Source organism: Crocuta crocuta, unplaced genomic scaffold (genome assembly GCF_008692635.1).
Source record: "Crocuta crocuta isolate KB4526 unplaced genomic scaffold, BGI_CrCroc_1.0 scaffold70, whole genome shotgun sequence".
Classification (NCBI taxonomy): Eukaryota; Metazoa; Chordata; class Mammalia; order Carnivora; family Hyaenidae; genus Crocuta; species Crocuta crocuta.
This window is the reverse complement of record NW_027528417.1, coordinates 1,900,290-1,919,363: the sequence shown is the minus strand read 5'-3', so window position 1 is coordinate 1,919,363 and position 19,074 is coordinate 1,900,290. Positions and strand designations below refer to the sequence as shown.

The 19,074-nt window shown below is 39.5% G+C and overlaps 1 protein-coding gene across 16 annotated transcripts in view; it reads left to right on the top strand.

Moving 5' to 3' along the window:
• ARPP21 (cAMP regulated phosphoprotein 21) overlaps nucleotides 1-19,074 on the top strand; it is a 154,669-nt gene that overhangs the window by 49,528 nt on the left and 86,067 nt on the right. For all 16 annotated transcript variants that reach the window (XM_077754260.1, XM_077754264.1, XM_077754276.1 and 13 more), the window contains 5 exons: nucleotides 1,364-1,508; nucleotides 2,974-3,052; nucleotides 3,722-3,781; nucleotides 4,494-4,634; nucleotides 18,868-18,976. In XM_077754260.1, coding sequence (XP_077610386.1) covers nucleotides 1,364-1,508; nucleotides 2,974-3,052; nucleotides 3,722-3,781; nucleotides 4,494-4,634; nucleotides 18,868-18,976 — 534 coding nt within the window. The remainder of the gene's footprint in view (nucleotides 1-1,363; nucleotides 1,509-2,973; nucleotides 3,053-3,721; nucleotides 3,782-4,493; nucleotides 4,635-18,867; nucleotides 18,977-19,074) is intronic.

The following is a 19,074-nucleotide window of genomic DNA, read 5'->3' as shown; positions in this document are numbered from 1 at the left end:
TCAGGAAATTGAGCTAAGATAGATGTTTATCATGAGAACGTGTTTTATTTCATCCTATCCTATGTCTTTCCAACCACGGTGTCTTTTTATCCCAGCCAGGAGTTCACAAGGTAGCCCCTCCTAAAAAAACAAGCTTGCTTTATGCTTGTTAGCTTAGCCAGGTTTACCAAGGACCTCAGAATCCCAGGTCGGCCATACTTTGAGGATGTACAGGCGTCGGTAAGGTCACGTGTGCAGGAGCATTAGTTTAGTTTTTAGTGAGAAACACTATTAGTCATTGGGGATATTTTTTTTAACATCATGAATTTGAACCTCCAGTAGAAAAACAACTTTCCCATCAAATGATCTCTTACATAAGCAACAGTGGGCTTAATGGGAGTTAATTTGTCATAGTTTTAATAGCTAGGGTTTGTCATGAAACTAAGTGATATCAGTTGGCTCATGCTTCTTCAAAACGGTGAACAGACTATCAACCAAATAGCTGCTGTGTGAGCTAAGACAAAATGATCTGTTTCCAGCACAAAATAAATAAATAGGAAAGCGGACCCCGGTCCAATACTGGATACAGTCAATTCTGTACCAAAGCATCAGCTCAAGGAAATTTTACATTTTAGAAAGGACTGACTGAGATGAAAATTAAAATACCGAATATTTATGTGTAATTGATGGAAAGTATAGCTGGACCTTCTACCTTTTCTAAAAGGCAATGCTTTTTGTAGCCATATGCTATGATGACTTATTAACGGAGTTTGTGCGTAGTGTATAAGAGTCCGTGGCCAGGATTCCTGCATTTTGATAGCTTGGTTTTTCCTAGTAGTAGATATCATTGATTCGTGGTTCTAAGACTTTTCAGTGTAAATCGGCTATTAAGGCCTTTATGTCTGTTTTATCTGTAATTATGATTTGTAATATCTGTCTGTCTCTGTTTGTGCAGATTTCTCCTTATAAGGAATTCTAGAAAAGAACTCAGAAGGCTTTTTTTTTTTTTTTTTTTTTTTAAATACAGACATGGCAGGGGCTGTGACGCAAGCTTACTGATAAGGAAATGGTTCCTAAGTGTTTAAAAATAAATCTGTAGGGAAAATAAGAGGTATGATCTAGGGGAAAGTGACTTGCTTAATGTGACTATTCATGAGGCCAAGTTCTAGTACTAGATGTTTCTCATGACCTCCCATTGACTTCTGAAGTTTAATTCACCTTAAAGGGCAATTATTTTTCTGACAGGTTTAATTTTTTACCATTTAATAAAAAAAAATCTGCTCCTGGCTTTCCTTTTCCTGTATTTAATAACCTCTTTGCAAAATGGAAACCAGACAGAGATTCTTAAATCTGGCCCTAAATTATTATATTTTTTCCTCAACAGGAATCAATTCATTTACAGCTTTCCAGTTTTCCCAGCCTGCAAGAGGATGATAAATCTAGGAAAGATGACTCAGAAAGAGAAAAAGAAAAGGATAAAAACAAAGATAAAACCTCTGAAAAACCCAAGATCAGAATGTTATCAAAAGGTGAATGTGAACATGTTTCCTTAACCTACTGAATTTGAACAGATCACGAGTCACAGGGCATATCCTAGCTTTACACACACATTTACCGGCCACCAAACTCTGCTTATATTTTTATATGTGTACGTGTGTGTGTGTGTGTAAAAGATGTGAACTCTATTTTATTTCTGTTCATGGTGTCATTATCTGTGTACCCAGAAGGGTCATTTTTAGGCTCGTTTATTTCTTTGGATTTTCATTTGGGTCTTCTAGTTTCAGTGGTAAGTTTGTACACAGGACTGAGTATAAATCTGCTCTTAATTCAGGTTGATTCGTGCAGTTACGTTGGGGCGATGGGGCGATGAACAGCAATAATACCTAGTTTTAGATCTTAACTTCCCTGTTGATCTTAAAAGACAGATAGTGGATTAGCAATTCACAGCCAATAAGTGATAGTGTCCCCAAAGCACAGATGTATACATCAGTGTCAGTGGCATACGTGATTGACGTCGTATCCGGCACAAATGGATTTGGTCTCCGGAAACCCATATACTGCCACGTCATGTCTCACCTAAAAAATCCACACTTCTACGTCAATAAAGTTTTTCCAAGAATAAACAAAGCTGTACCTTCTAAGTCCCCAAACCCACATTCCAAGCTTTTCTAATTGTTGCCGTGCATGCAATTGCACAAAACTGAAACAAAAAAAGGAAGCAGAAATTAAAATGGAATTACATTGAAATGAAGAATACCATATGAGTAAATAGCTTTGCAGTAGAGTTTTTGGTGTGTGTTTTTTTTTTTGTTTTTTTTTTTAATAACTGAGAAAGAATAGGGCATCTGATCAGCTGAGGAATGGTGACTACTTCTTTATGCTGTGTGACCAGGTATCTGCTTACAACGAATGTCTGTTATTCTGTTACTGAATATCTAAAACCCAAAGTGCACCAAGAGTAACGAGGTACGGGTTCCTCAAGTGGCTGTAGAAATTAAGCATTAGCCAGCATCAGAAGGTTTGAAAGACTTGGAAATATTTAGGGTCCTCCTGTATTTTGTGCTGATTGATATTTAGACAGTCTTGTCACAAGACATTGGGTTTTTTTGCCTTCTCTGTTTTAAGAGAAAAGGGATTTCCTGGAATCCCAAACTTCTGAGCGCTCCCTGTGGGCTGGTAGTATCTGTCTCATGGAGTGGCCTTGCCGATTTGCCACACGGAATGAACATGTGACATTTCACCCCACCCACCTCCTCCCTGACTGTGCCCACATCCCCTCCTGTGGTGGCTGGATCTTTCTGTAGTCAGGGTCTACTGGGTTCCTCTATCTCAAATCTGATTTTCATTCTGGTGTTACCAGTTTGCTAGTTTTGAAACGTGTACCGTTCACGCCAATAGTTTCACCTAAAACTGTACCCACGCAAGAGGTAAAGCTTTTTTACCCCCCATTTCCCCTCAGCCTTCCTGACAACTCTGTCCTACTGTTTGTTGCAGATTGCAGCCAAGAATACACGGATTCGACTGGCATAGACTTACATGAGTTTCTGATTAACACATTAAAGAATAATTCCAGGTAAATTATTAAACACGCCTCTTATTTTTAGAAGAGTCGAGTGGAATGTTGTGATGTCATCAGTCCAGTCACTTTACAGAGTTGAAAAATGCAGGCACCTTTTCTAAAGGCTTAAACAGTCTTTTATATTTTCTCTTTTCTGCTGACAGTTTGCATGTTTACTGTTTATAGATACTCTTGAGTCGTGGGTAGTTCTACAATGAATACCTTCTAGTTTACGAGTTCTGCTTTCCTGGCACAAAGAGATACCGATGAAGGGGCAAAAGACAGAAAATGAGAGTCAATGTCAAATAAGCCAAACTATGTTCTACTGCAGTTATAGAACTATTTACTTGGGCTTTGCTTTGGTCCAGTTTCCTGCTAATTTAAAATATACAGTGTATTTAATATGATTATGGGCTTACTACCCACACATGAAGACATGTAATGTCTTCAGTAACCTTAAAACTACAGAAGTTTCAATGGTACAAAATACTTAACAAATAAGATGAGAAAGCCTCTCCAGTGGTATGAAACCCTATGGATGTGGACAGTACATTCCAGAGAAGAATTAAAGATTTGGAGTCACATACCTTTAAACAGTCTCCGTTACGCTTGCAAATGGACTCTTTTGGTCTTTTGAGAATGGCAAGTCTGTCCACCCTTTTCATGTCGACATTTATTTTGCAGGGACAGGATGATACTCTTGAAAATGGAGCAGGAAATTATTGATTTCATTGGTGACAACAAGTATGTTCTATTGCAATGCTGATTAATTTATATGACTGGGCCTTAGCTTGGTGTTTGCGTTTAACGACTCATTCTGGGAGGATTTGGGGATAGATAAAACATGATTTAATATGTTTGCCGATTTGGTAGATGGAGACGCTATAAGGATTAGAAGCTATATATTGATGGGGCTTGTTGCTTGGACCATGTGTGTTCCTGCTTGTTAAGTTCCTGACAAAATGGCTATAAAGAGGGGGCCGCTGATTAGCATAGAGTAGCTGTGACAAGAGGCAACCTTTTCCATTTTTATTATAGTTTTTTAATGGGCTCCAGCTGGCTGCAGTCAGTGATGCCTCTTCATAATTGTCCTGCTTTCCGTGCAAACCGTGTAATGACACATCTCGAGATAGGCATCTGCTGTCACATATTATGTCACATCATTTGTCCTGTGCCTGGCTCTGCCGATAAGGTATCACAGACTAAAATAGAATACTGTCCAACAGACATTAGGTTCCCTTTGCCGAGAGAAATGGGCAACTGTGAAACAAAGACACTCATGGTAGCTCAGTCGATACATACGTGGAAATTGTCCGAAAACGAGGCTGTGAGGTAGTGCCAAAGATGAAATAAGCTTAGTGGTTTGGATGGGGAAGGACTAGTTTTTTATGTGTACCTTGAAAATGTGCTACAGACCGGAAACGCTGACCCTGCCGTGTCCTGTATTCCTTTCCAGCCATCATTATAAAAAGTTCCCTCAGATGTCCTCCTATCAGAGGATGCTTGCCCATCGGGTGGCAGCTTACTTCGGGTTGGGTCATAATGTGGATCAAAGCGGGAAATCCGTTATCATCAACAAGACCGGCAACACAAGAATGTAAGCCCATCACTGTATTTATTTAGCCTTTTCTTTTTCTCTTGCAGATTCATTTCTAGGAGCATGTTACACAATTCAAAGTACGTGACATTTAAAAACGTGCAGTGTCATTTATCTCTTGCGTGTGGCATTTATCTGTAGAAGATTACTTGAGCACCAAGAAAGTTTATAAAATTTGGACAATAAAATGGATTTATTCCCAGAACTTTTATATAGCTCCTGAAACATAGTTTTCTTTCTTCTGTCCATGCTCCACATGAGGGGGTGCGTAGGTGGCTCAGTCAGTTAAGCATCTGACTCTTCGATTTCGGCTCAGGTTATGATCTCACAAAGCGTGAGATCGAGTCCTGAGTCAGCTTCTGCGTTGATAGCCCGGAGCCTGCTTGAGATGCTCTCTCTCCCTCGCTCTCTGCTCCTCCCTCAGCCTCTTTCTCTCAAATAAAAAAAAATTTAAAAACACACTACATGTGATTACATTAAAAGAGCATGGAACGTTTTACGTCAACATAGAACTCAAATGAAAAATAATATTTTAAAACAGTGACATATACAGGATAATTGTTGTTTTCTTTCTTTTTCTGGTTTGTAGACATCTGTCTTGCATGAGTTTTTAGAGCCACAGAAAGCTCGGAATCCCGAGACAGAAATACTGTCCCTGAGACTCCATGCTTTTACTTACCAGCTGCATGACTTGAAACAAATCAGTTAAAACCTGCCATCTCCTGAAGAAGGATAATTTTGAGCTACATAATCTAGCTCAGCTCTAGATCTAAAAGGAAGTTGTTTCTTTGTTTTTGCTCCTGAAAATGATTGTTTGCTTCTAACTCCATATCTTTTCATGGTACTATGGAGTCACCCAAAGCGCAGGATGCATAGTCATTTGCTTTGGAAATGTGGACCTGGCTGTCTTAAAGTGATGCATGTGTTGAGCACAGCATCAGCCCCTTTCATAGCAAATGTGTGTTAAACTGAAAAACTGTCCCTACGCGAATCAGTCTCTGAAAACATTTGGGTATCATCATTTATTGCTTTACGGTGTGCTTGGTAAATTGTGTAAATGGCATGGGTTTTAGGAGTGCTGTGTTGGTGGAGGGAGCTTTTGTGTTGAGCAGAGCAGCGTGTTTCAAACACTCTATTTTCTGCTCTCCAGAGGCTGAGCAAGTAGGGCTGGAGATGAGGCTCTTTCTCTACTTGAGGCTCAGTCTGCGTTCAGCAGAACGAGAGGGAAGGGCCACAGCAGAGAAAACCCAGACTGAGAGATCTGGGATGGACCCAGACTATTATCTTGGGGACACAGAGCGCTTCTCCTCTCTGAGCTTCCGATTACTTATTTATCTGTGGGAGAGTTTGAAGTGGATGATGTTTAAGGGCCCTCGAAGCTTCGGAATGATTGGGTTCTGTGGTTGTGTTCTGTGCTGGCAAAATACATTTTAAAATTTATCAGCTTTTGCCTTTATCTGATTGCTGGCACATGCACCTCTGATTTTCAACTGTCATAGGAATGGAAGGTCACTGCACTTTCATTCATCATGTGCCCGCTCCCCACAGGAATTCCTCATTGCTGTCGTTGTTGCTTTCCATTCTCCATTCTGGTTTTCCTTATGACTTTCACATACCGTAAGTTCAGCTGATTGTGAAATAGGTGAGCAGTGGACGGTTTTCATTTTTTATCCCTCCTCTCTCTCTCCGTAGACCGTAGCAGACATAGATCACTAAGTATACTGTTTGATACAGGTTCAACCAGTAGAGATAGTGGATTTATTTATAATTCACATTGATTTTGTAATCACATGGTCATGAATATTAGCACACGTTTGATACCTGTTTTTGGGTAGAGTGGTTTTTGAGACCATCAGCACTATGTAAAGACTCTTGGTAAATAAACACTGAGTGATGGTCTAAACTTGCTATATTNATTTTGTAATCACATGGTCATGAATATTAGCACACGTTTGATACCTGTTTTTGGGTAGAGTGGTTTTTGAGACCATCAGCACTATGTAAAGACTCTTGGTAAACACTGAGTGATGGTCTAAACTTGCTATATGTCTAATATGGGAGCCACGAGCGACATATAGCTATTTACGGGCCATGAGCGACATATAGCTATTCACGGTTTGGTTGAAATGAATTAATTTCATTTCAAAATTCAGGTCCTCAGTCAGGCTAGCCACATTTCAAGTGTGCATATGAGACACAACCTATATAGAATATTTCCATTACTTTGGGAAGGTCCATTGGACAGCTCCTGTCTGCCTCCTTGGGATTCTTGCAAGTTTCCAAATACCACTAGAATATATCATTTGTCCCTTAAAACTTCTGTTTTGGCCAATAAGTATCATATTATCATGCTATTAGACTAATTCACTTCCAGGAGAACACTGGTGTGTGTGTGTGTGTGTGTGTGCGTGCGTGTGTATGTGTGTGTGCTTTCAAAACTGGACAATTTTAAATAGACCCCACATGTTTATGCCTTCAGGAAGAGCAAAAAGAGAATGCTTCAAGTGTGATTGCTACAATGGAATGCTTGAACCAGCTCCATCTTTTCTTCATGCCTATTCTTACGCACACCCACTAGCCCCTGTCTGTGAGCCACGCAATGCCTAAGCAAAAAGACAAATGACTGTGGGTCATGGACTTTTAAGGCACTTTAGGAAGAGTTGGGCTTACCCATGTTCAGTCAAGTCATACTCTTCTAGTCCAGCCACCTTTCTGACCGTCCTCTCTTTGAGTGGCTCTTGTCCAGGGATACATGTGGGCACTTTCAGGACAAGTGTTTTCAGAACAAGTCTGTTTTCCTGACAGCAACAAGTCACATCCTCAGGACACAAAGTACTGTTGGCAGATTTAACAAAGGAGAAATGCTGCTCTATAGAGAGTTGTATGTTTGCTTTGAAAAGTTTGTTCCCACGTTCTCTTGGAGTTGATGTCCAAAATGGAACAGTCTATTCAGAACTTTCTCTTTAAGTCGTAGGTGTCTTGGTTTTCGTTGGTTCTCTGACGATTTCAAGAGTTGTGCCATCCAGGCAATTGGCATGCGATGGTCCCGAGGACCACAGTAATAGATTTTAATAGATATATTCTTGGATGGAGATGTTTCCATTTACGCAAGGGAGGGAGACTGAGGCAGAAATTCCTCAGATGGCCCCTCACGGGTTTTGTGTTTTAGAGATACCTTTTCAGAGTACCAGTTCTGTGCTACTGCCATGCAAACACATGAAGGTGCATGTTTTAAATGGCATCGTAGCTTGGGAGAAATGCAGAGACTTGTGGGTGGAGGACACAGAAATGAACTAAAGGGCTGACAGGGAGAAAGCACGTTTTAATGTAATTTTTAATGTTCCTATTTCACTGACACCGATCTTCTGATGTGGATGCCTGTCAGCTACACCATAGCTGGGACTCATTTCCCAGAATCCTTGCTTTTATAGCTTATAAGCAGTTCGAGTAAATCTGCAGTGTGATGTAAGAATATTAAGTTTTGCATGGAGAGAGGATAGCTTCACGTGAGGTTCAAAACATTTAAGTCTTGATAATACACTGTGAGGATTATACGTACCTGTGTGTAAGTACTTCCTTGCCTCTAGTATTTTCTCTAATATCCTGAGAGAAAATATACCCATCTTTCATGATGGAAAACATTTCTCTGAGGATTAACTTTTCAGTTACTTAAGTGATAGACTAGTATTACCTACTTATTATTCATTGCTTGCAAGACTTTGCCTCTTATTTCATGTATATTATTTCATTTAATCTTGAAAACATATTTACACCCTAAGGTAATTAGAGTCTTATTTCACAGAAGCAGAAAATGAGGCACAAACTCAGGTGCAATGTTGGACTAACAGAGAAGCAATGATTAGCATGGCTAAGATCCAGGTCAGTTTGTTAAATGCCAAGAACAGTGTTCTTAAATAACCTACCCCTCTTTGAGCGAAAACACCCAGAACATCTTGTGCAAAACCCTCAAGAAGATTCCTTAGATTGGTTGGGAGTTCCATGTCTTTAAGTCCTTTGTTGACTGATAAGAAACAAGCAATGAGCCCCTGGGGGTGGGGGGAAGGGGAGATATTTTTGAAAATGAACTCAGTGGTATCAGCAAATAAAGCACATTTCCCACCTTTTGATACTTCTTGCTACATTTTCTGTGTTTATCACTATGACCAAGATGTGATATTTGGTAGGGGGTGATACCGATTCAATTTCAACCTTGCTTTATTCCATTTCCATCTGGTTATTTCCCCCCTAAGAATGCAAAGAGCTACGTTTATCAATAATGTCAGAGATAAAGCTATCAATTGCATTATTACAAAATTACTGCTAAAAGCAACCCAGTTGTTCAAATCCATGGTTTCACGCTACGGCCACAAGAGCTTGAGGTAGGAGTGAAAATTCGAGTAGTCCAGAGAGAGTAGGAAATGACAGCCATGCTCATGTGGGAGACGTTCCAGGATGATGGCTTCCTCTGAGCAAACTCGGGTGCTTTAGAGCATTAACAAAGGGAAGTCACTCGCCTCTCACAGCACCGCAACCTTGTTGGTTTTCTGAGTTAGCCAGGGTAAGAGCAGGTATGTATATGTAACCTGGAACCTGCCGGTCCACAAATTGGGTCTCCTTAGAATGACTGCCTTTTTGTTGAAATAACAATGACGTTTTTGAGCCGAGACTCACCCTGTTATGTTCTACCACCTTTACTTTATTCCTCCTTTTCCCCGTAGGTTGCCTGAAATACATTTCAGTCTCTCGTACTTTCATATTTTCTTCCGTTGGGATTCTTGGTGACCCATCAGATTAGATGGTGGCACTGAATGAGCCCCTTGGGGATCCGGGTAGGGTCTGTTATTCTGGTGTGACAAGTGATATTTACAAAGCATATTCACTCTCTATAGTGCTGCTTTTTAAAAAATAGATTTGGGATGGAGGCTAAAAATATGAACAATGATTTTGTAAAAACGATTTAAAGGCTACACATATTTGAGTCTGTTTTTGTACGAGGAGCTCTGCCCTTCTCTGTTTCTGCCTTCCTTATCTCCACTTTGTCTTTTGCTCACTTTTCTAGGGGGTTAGCCCAAAGCATCCCATTGTCCTTTTATTAGATGATTTTTTTTTCACCTCCACCTGTCTTACTCCCATCTTAGAGAAAGGATATGTGCTCAGGTTGTATCATTTGGAGGCTTGGAACCATCTCTTTGCATGAGCATTTTCCAAAGGGCCAAGATCCGTCATAGGCAAAGAGAGCCTCAAGTGTATCTGAATGTCTTTGTGTATGTCAGAATAGCTATTTAACTAGTCCCAGATCATTGTTATGTTAAACGGTTGTCATCTCTTGAATATTTTTCTTTCTCTTTTGACTTGGGCACCCACCCACTGTCATTGCCTGAAATCCCCTACTTCCAGAGTGCAGATCAAAGACAGACATGGCACCTCTGTTGGAAGAGAGTGGTTCTCAGCCCCGGAAATCATGAATCAAGAATAGTGACCCAAAAGCAGAGGTTTGGGGTGACAGCTTAAGATAATACAAAGCCTGGATTCCTGAGAAGTGCGGACCTGGGTAGGGATGACCATAGTTTGCCTGTTTGTTTCTTCCAGGAACCTTAATGACGTGGATTAGCTATTTGATAAATCGCAAGAACCATAAACTTGTCCTACGTGTAATTAAAGCTTCCCTTCGGTGAAACGGTTGAGCCCAGTTGACTTTGTTAAGAATCCCCGAAGTGGAAGCTACGTCCTGCCTTGAGAGGCAAGACTTGGGACCTTCCCCCTGCCCCCCAGTGGCAGACACGGGAAGGGAGTGCCAGAGCAGCAACGGACACCTGTTATGCTCGGTTTTCTGAAGAGGCTCTGGTTTAAGGTGGGGATCATCGATTTCTGGCCCTTGAGCATTCTGCTCCCTACAGGTGATGCAGGGCATTTATACCAACACAGACAGACTCCCTAAAACCCCAAGCTTCCCCTCCCACATGTGTTCTATTTCTTTCCCTTTGGTTGGGCATGTGAATGCCACCATCAGTGAACTGAGCCACATCCTGAGACTGCTAGTCCTCTGAAGATCAGGCATCAATTTATTTAAGTGCCTCTTGAAAATCTGTGAGTGGTTGATTGGTCTCCTGTTCCTTCCAAACATGGTAAATTTACTCTGCACTTTATATAGGACTAGAAATCATCTGACTAAATGCCAAAGACGAGAAACCCAACTCAGATTGCATTGCTCTTAGGGAAGCCATGATGCTTTATTTACTGAACAGACAGCCTAGTCCTTTCATCAATACTCAGGCTCAAAGTAAGACTTATTTGTTAACATTGGTCAAACTCCCTATCATTGCTCTCAAATATTTGTGTTTTCTCATGTTATTATTCTCAAATACCTCAGAGGCCGTAGCCTGTAGATGAGATGGGTAAGTCTCAGAGATATATCTGGAGGAGAGAAAAGAAGTTTATTGTTGTTTTCCCCACCAGAAATGACGTATGACCCTTTGAGTGCTGCATGGATAATTTGCCACTTAATTTTAGAAATGAAACATGCGTGCTCTTTCTTTAATATTAGAATCTTTAATGTAACTTTTTTGTAAAGAGCTTTTCCGTGGAGTGATTTGATTTTTTAGATAAATCAGTGCTTGGTTATTTAGCTTACAACATTCAAGGTAGAAAAAGCTAGACCATTTTACAGGAGCAAAAACTGAGATTTGTGTCTTGATCATACTTAGTCAAGACAAAGACCCAAGACTGAAATCGACTACACTTGCCTCTCAGCCATGACCCCTCCTAACGTCAGGGAATCAAAAACTAACATGAACAGATCCAATACCCTGAAATGATGAAGAGCAAGAAGAAAACTAAACCCTACCCCTTGATTTCCTTAGAGTCCTGATTTGCATTTAATTATATTTAAAGTTGAGCAGAGAATTCAGTGCAACCATGGTAACGCTAAGGTGGATGTTAAAAACGTGATGCCAACCAAACCCTAGAGCCATGGAACACCCTGGATTAAAACTTGTCCCCACATACGCAGAAGTAAGACAAAACCCAGCTCCCAGCTCCAGGTTCTTAGACGTGGCCAGGCAAAAAGTAGTTCTCAGGTGGTCAGGGTCTGCTTTGAACAAAACAAGTATAGGCTGTAGAGGATGCCCATCTTCTGTTTATTGTTTATTTGAGGATATGAGATAATTGTGATCAGGACTCGTGTGTGTGTGTGTGTGTGTAAAATCTGTGTCATACAGACTCGGGTGGTTGGAGAACAGTTCCCCATACACATACGTAGTACGTACAGTGTTATCTCAACTGTGTGATAGATTTGGAGGAAGCAGTCTTACTGGGACCTGATTGCTTCCACCTACAGCTTTGCTGGAGGCTGCAGAATTAGACCTGGTTCTAGAGCTCTCTCCCATTCTTGCATCTAGATCCATCGTTAGGGTTGGCAGTACTTCAGCACCGGTGCCTTGCTGAAAGTTTGGGGTCCTCCCTGAGGGTGAGATGTATAATGAAGAGCTAGTCTTCTTGGTGTGGCTCTTGTGACTTGTGGATCTCAACATTTCTGATAGTGGAGAGGTCATTAGCATATTATCATGGCTTTAGGGAAGTTAGAATTGGCCATATGGTAGAAAGAGAAGTTGTAGTTTACTGGTCCAAGGAGTTTGGTTTCCGTTGAACCTCACACTTCAATGCTAGATTCTCATTATTGGTACCAGTCTTCAAGTGATTAATTGGAATATACCCGGAGAAGTGAATGCACACCTAATACATTTTACCCCACCGCTAGACTCCTTTCAACCTCCCAGCCTTTCTAGATCCCACAGCATGTCCAGGGGAGCACAGCACTCACTTCCTACCCTCCTGCCCTTTAAACCAGGAAAATGAAAAAGAAACAAACAGCATTGCTTTACACGTGCAAAGGATATTTAGGCATTCTGTATCAGTTAAAGCACACTGATCACTCTGGACCTTCTCAGCAAGGAAAATACTATATTTGCATATAAGCTTAAATGGAATGTTTTTGTACACAGCATTGTAAGCAAAAAGCCTTTCATGCCAAGAAACAATAATCACATTCAGCAGTTTGCAAAGAAAACATTCAGACAATTGTTACCGCTTCATTTGGAACTCATGAATCAAACCATTATTTGAATATTATAGTGCCAATTGGATTTACCCTCATTAAAATGAACACTAACGTAAATGTTGGCTCAATATTCATTGGTGTGCCTTTAGATTTGGACTACCAGAAAGATATGAACAATGATAATAATAGCTTATAACATCTATTGAGTGATTTACTGGTGACTGGCATTGGGTCTGACCCTCCCAAACACTTTAATTACCTTCCATTCTTACAAGGAAACAAACCACACTTCTGTCTTAGGGATGTTAAGTACAGTAAAACCTTGGATTGTGAGTAACTTGTTCTGCGAGTATTCCCCAAGACGAGCAAACATTTCTAATAAATTTAATCTGATAAATGAAAGGTGTTTTGCAATATGAGTAGTACGTGATGCTGAATGTCACATGATCACAACTGAGCCAAAGGTTCTTGAAATTCACTTTGATGTATGAGTGCTTTGGATTACGAGCATGTTTCTGGAACAGAGTATGCTCACAAACCAAGGTTTTACTGTGTGAATAATCTAATAACTTTGTTTTGGAGGGAGTGGAGCTTTGGTCATTGGGTATATTAATGCTACTTCCTTTTAATGTTCATGTCATATTGAAATGGAAAGATGGAGAACTTCAAGGAAGAAAGGTTCACTGATAATCTAGCCCTTTTTAAAAATTTTTTCATTTGTGGAAATCCTCAGTTTATAGGTAAACTTGCAGAAATATGCTTGTTTTGTAAAGCTGAGTATATCCGGTTGATGTATATGTCTCTTTGGTACTGTTGTGAATACCATGGACAGTACTGTTCAGAAGTAGCCGAATTCACAAACAGAGAAGACAGCATTCTAGGTCTCAATGCATATGAGTGCTTTCTCTTCTCCCAATTTCATAATTTCTCCTTTTTTACTCATCCCTCTTATCTTTTTTTCTCTATCATTATTATTTGGATTCTCTATTTAGAGAGGGGAAGAAAAGGTCCTCAGATTGAACACGACCACACAGTTGTTACTGTTAGAGTATGATTAGTAAATGCAAGTCTCTATGCATAGAGATCAATAAGGACATAGCATTAAAAAAGGGTGATTGTTGACAAAATGAAACAACTATATATCGATTTTAGATTATCAAATGATACAGGGCATGAAAAAAACATTCAAAAGATAAGAATATTTTAATTGTCCACAATCCAGTGATTATATACAAAGCACTTGTAGGTTGTTGATTTGGTTCCTATCTTTCTCAACCAATAGCTTTTATTATTTTGTTGTTATCAAATGCTATTTATTTTAATAATCACAAATATATAAAAGATTAGCAGCAAGTTGCCCATTACCCCACCATCCAGAGAAAACTACTGCTATCCTTACTCTTATTAAATATTACAGTTTCAACATCAATGTGAATGGAGTGTATCCTTCTATGCATCACTTTTCTATGTTAGTCAGCAGACTTGGATATCATCTTATAAAGCTGTACGTTATATATGTTAAGCTACTTAATCAGGCCACCATGGATTTCCACTGTTTTGCTGTCTTGAACAATGAAATTGTGTATTCGTTTGTTACTGTTTTCTTTGGATTCATTCTTAGAAATGGAATCACTTTGTCAAGGTGGATTGACACTCTCAAGGCTCTGAATGCACATAGCCTGTTTCCCAGGGTGTTGGCACCAATGAGAGTAGATGCCTCAGAGACCTTTGTTGACGTTGAGTCTTCTGCTCAATTTCATTGTTGCTCATGAATGGCCTTATGTTAAAGGAGAGTCAAGGTGTTTCCCATGTTGGCTTCCATGTCCCTGTTTATGTATACAGTACAGCCGAGACAGAGAAGAATAAAATGAATTTGTCCAATGTATAGAAAACTGAGAACATGAGTTTGAAAGACGCTTGCAAGATGTTTGAAGCTGCATGCTTAGCACTGCATATATGGGGTTTGCAAGGTGTGCTCTCATTTAAGAAAGAGTAGAATGGTATACAATGACTGAATGGCAATGGAAATTGTGAAATAGTTGAAGAAGGAGGTAGCCCTTTATTTTTTAAATAAAAGACATCAGCCATAAATGTTTTAAATGAAGACTTAAAAGTATTGAAGAAAAGTGCTCCTTCTTACACTCCTCTAATATGTTCGACTCTTAAACTATTTTTATAGGTATCATATACCATCAAAATATTTTATCCTGTTGTGCACAGAAACCTTTCTTTGTTAAGATACTTATTCATGTTGATGACTGTCTTTCAGTTATTCGATATGAAGTTCAAAGGCTTCTGTCTGAGTCTGTCCATGTTTGGTAGAATTGAATTCCTCATCTATATGTGTATAGAGCAGGGGAGGGATTAAGCTTAACTATTTGCAAGAAATATAATAAATTTCATCTCAAGAACCAGGCGGTGAAATATTTCTAGATCAGAAAGATTTCTTAAAATAATCATGAGTGCTCACCTATTTTACGTTTCAGGGTGGGGGAAGCCTAAAATTATAATAGATGGACGAGAAGACAGTGTTTGAATGTCTTACTTGGTGTTTCACTCAGCCACACTGCCTCTCCAGTGAGGAGCTGTGTCTAATAAGAAACAATAAGGACTTAATTCTAAGTTTCCAAAGTTTCCACTGGGGATACCAGGACACTGACTAGAAATGCCAGTCCTGTTCACCACTCCTGAGCAATGAGATTCGTGGTTGATATCTACTACACACAGTACCTTAAGAAGAAACTATCTTTCACCAAGAAGAAACATTAAATTCCTTTTCTTTGCTTTTTGGTGATGATATAGAGGACACTAGAATAGTGGGGAAGGGAAGTAGGGAAGAACAATTAGGTATGTGTTATGCATGACTGTGAGATATACAGCAGACTGTAGGTATCATGAATTTGATCAATACCATGACATTTTGCAGCTTTGAGGAGTCTTAGAGTTGCGTCTTCGTATTGATACACTAAAAGTGATCCGTTCCCACTTTCCACAAAGAGCCATCGTGTCTTACTTCAGTTCCATTCATTTTATGGCTAAGAAATAACATTGCTATGATGTTAAATTAGTGGTAAAAAGGATTTTTAAAAGCTCTAATATAATGGTGCATTACCGGTAATTTGTAGTTTAATCACATGCAGTACTTTAGATGTATGCTTTAGTCTGCCTGAGTTTAAACTGCAAATTGCCCTTTAGCTCTAGAGTAATAGATAATTCTCGATAAAATCAACCTGGGCCAGTCTTACTAGGTTTGGGTGTTTTTCGTTTTGCACAAACTTCAAATGGTGACTGTATAACCACTCAATATATTTTTAGAAAATCTCAAAGGGACAGATAATTGGGACTCATAGGTTCTCAAGATTGAAGAAAATAAACAAGATATTTTTTGAAAAGCTATTATGGAGACTACACTTTGCATAATATATATTAGAATGAGAAATATTCTTGCTCTAAATCACATTTGCATTATTGATTAAAGTGAGGTCCTCTGACTATTCCTTTCTTATGGGATGGATGTATCTTTTGTAAACACGTGCTGCTATGAAAAACAAATTGACCAACACCATAAAAGGAATGCAAATGAAATCTCAGGAATAATGCTTGAACAACTCTTATAACGATAACACTTTAAATGAGAAGTTTCAAAGCTGGAAAAGCTAAGATTTTCATTTCCACCTCTCTTCCCAAAATAACCGCAACATTTAAAACCTTTTTTTAAGTAACATGATTCTTTTTTGTCAACTTGAACCAAAAAGCATAAGTTTGATTTTTAAAGATCTTCTTCGGGATCTAAATTTGAATGTATGTGCCTGCTAACCAAACTCTCTCTTGTTCTGTTTTATAATTTAAAAATTTATGACCACACATCTTATTTAGTAACTCTTTGATCTGTCCCTGAAATACAGTGATTCATATATCGCACTATTACATTTTCATTCATTCACACACTGATTAGTTTATTCATCCAACCAAATGCTTCCTAGAATCCAGGCACCATTCTAGACACTAAGAATTACGTAGTAAAAAAAAAAAAACACAGCCTCTACCAACACAAACTCCCATTATCACCCTGGTTAGTATGTCGAAGTCTCAAAATGATTTTCTTCTTAAAGAAGAACTTCATCTAAAGCAAATTCACCTGCTGCTTGTGACTCCAAAAGTTCACCTTCCCAGACCATCTCCTATCTAAATGAACAGTTACAGATTCTTAGCATCAAATACAAGAAATGGGTCTGTAAACTTAGCAAGCGACACATTTTATCTAGTGGAATTCACCAAGAAACAGAGTTTAGGAATGTTAGGAGAGACTTTCTCAGCATTGATACAGTCAGTGTTTGTATTTAAGTTGACCCCATTTCACTTGCTAGAGGAAAAAAACCAATGTAACATCTAAGGGTAGGCTGGCAATTTTAGGGTGCTTTAAAAAATTCCTGGCGAACGGTAACTGTTTACAGCGGCTTGCCAGTACTCACGCTAACATTGTAAGACTTTCCAGCAGAATAAGAAGTGTGCTTTGAATGTGCTACCCCAAGCCATGTTTAATTTCTCCACTGCAAATGGCCTTTTTACTGTAAAGTGCAAGTTTACTTTGTTCCCTTCGTGTTCCGGTTTTAAAATGTCATATTTGCACTTCCAGATTGCTTGTTATATTATATTTTACATTTTAATTTTGGTGGAAAACATTTACATTGATCTTTTGGATGATGCGATGCAAGGTTTTTGTTCTCTGTCGTGAGGTTTGAGGGTCTAGGGTGTGCTGTCTAAGAAGAGAGACCAAATCATATCACATCTCTGCAAAGATGTGAATAGGCTGTTTGATGCCTGGGGCTTGCTGGGAAAATCTATAAACCTGGAGTCAAAAGGATCACTGAGGGATGGTTTCTTTATCTATGAAAGAAGCATAAAATATTTGCTCTTTCTCAGAGTTGTACCGTAAGGATTGAAAAAGACAATGCTAACATTTTGCAAAAATTACACACAGTTCTGGAAGCAGTGACTGGTATTATTCCGATTTTCTGATAGAGTCTCCTCACCAATACCAGTGTGATTTATGTGCATGTATTTAAGAAAAGGATGCATCCCATTGAGATTTGAACTATACACTGAAAAGACCCCTTTGTTTTCAAGGTGCCATTTGCTTATTTTAGAGCTAGAAGGGAAACTACGAGATTCCCTTAATTACTGGTCAGCCGTATGTGAAGTGGCTTTCCAATAACCCAATGCATAATGAATCCAGTAGGGATTGAAGACCCACTGGGCTTCAGAAGGAATACATCAGACATGACAGAGATACTTTAATGAGAGTCATCAATTACAACTTCTTCTAAACCCGGGACAAACATTTTAGCACCTCCTCTGGGGACGAGCCCATGCCCAAGCCATTCACTGAGTTCTGGGGCATGCAGTGACGAGTGTGGGCAGTTAACAGGAACAGTGGAGCCCTTTCCAGTAATAATACAAAATGATTAAGAGGACCTAAAAAAAAATCAATTGACTAATCAATAGCGTGTAACTGCTTGGAGCATTTTCCCCATGCTAATCAGCCATTAAGCTGTTTAAACTAAATATGTCCAGTGTCCCCAATTACTGAACTGATTTACAAGTCATGGTCAAGGATATGTCAGAGTCTACTGGAGCCAGATTCCAGAGCATTTGTCATTGGCAAAGATGGAAATAATTTATAGGTGATCGGCTCTCACTATAGCTTCTGATGACTCTTGGAAGGGACAGTATGACAGGACTCCCCTCCTGTCTGGGGACATTGGTGAACTAATGTGGTCTGCCCAAGCCCCAAGTTCTCAACGTATGTATTTGCTCCACAACATGGCTGGGAACTTGACTGCATTCAGGAATGGCGGAGGTCAAAATAATGAAAGAACACATCTATACGCTCTATATGTTCAGGTCTTAAAAATGTTTTCTTAACTTCAGCCGTGGTGAGAAGCATGCAGCAAACAAGACTTCGAATTCGAAGCAACAAACGGTATCCTGACGAGACCTGTGAGGTGACCCGTATTTACCCACCTGTGTAACGCCAGCTATTCTGGTCTCAAAAGCACATGTAACTTCGTTTTGACGTTGAATGCCACTGTGGGGGAAAAAGCAACACTTAAGAAGATGACTTGAAACGGGGGTGGGGCAGAACTTTTTTATTGATATGTTTTACTTTGCTGGCAGACCAGAGCAAAGGTTTTGTGAACATTTAAAAGATGAAAAAGGTGAAGAATCCCAGAAGCGGTTTATCTTGAAGCGAGATAACTCTAGTATTGATAAAGAAGACAATCAGGTTGGTTCTCAAGTTTGAGAGTGGCTGACGTTGTTGTTTTTGAAGGTGGGCTGACTTATGTTCTTGTCCTTCTGTGGTTCCCTCCTCCCTCCCCCGGC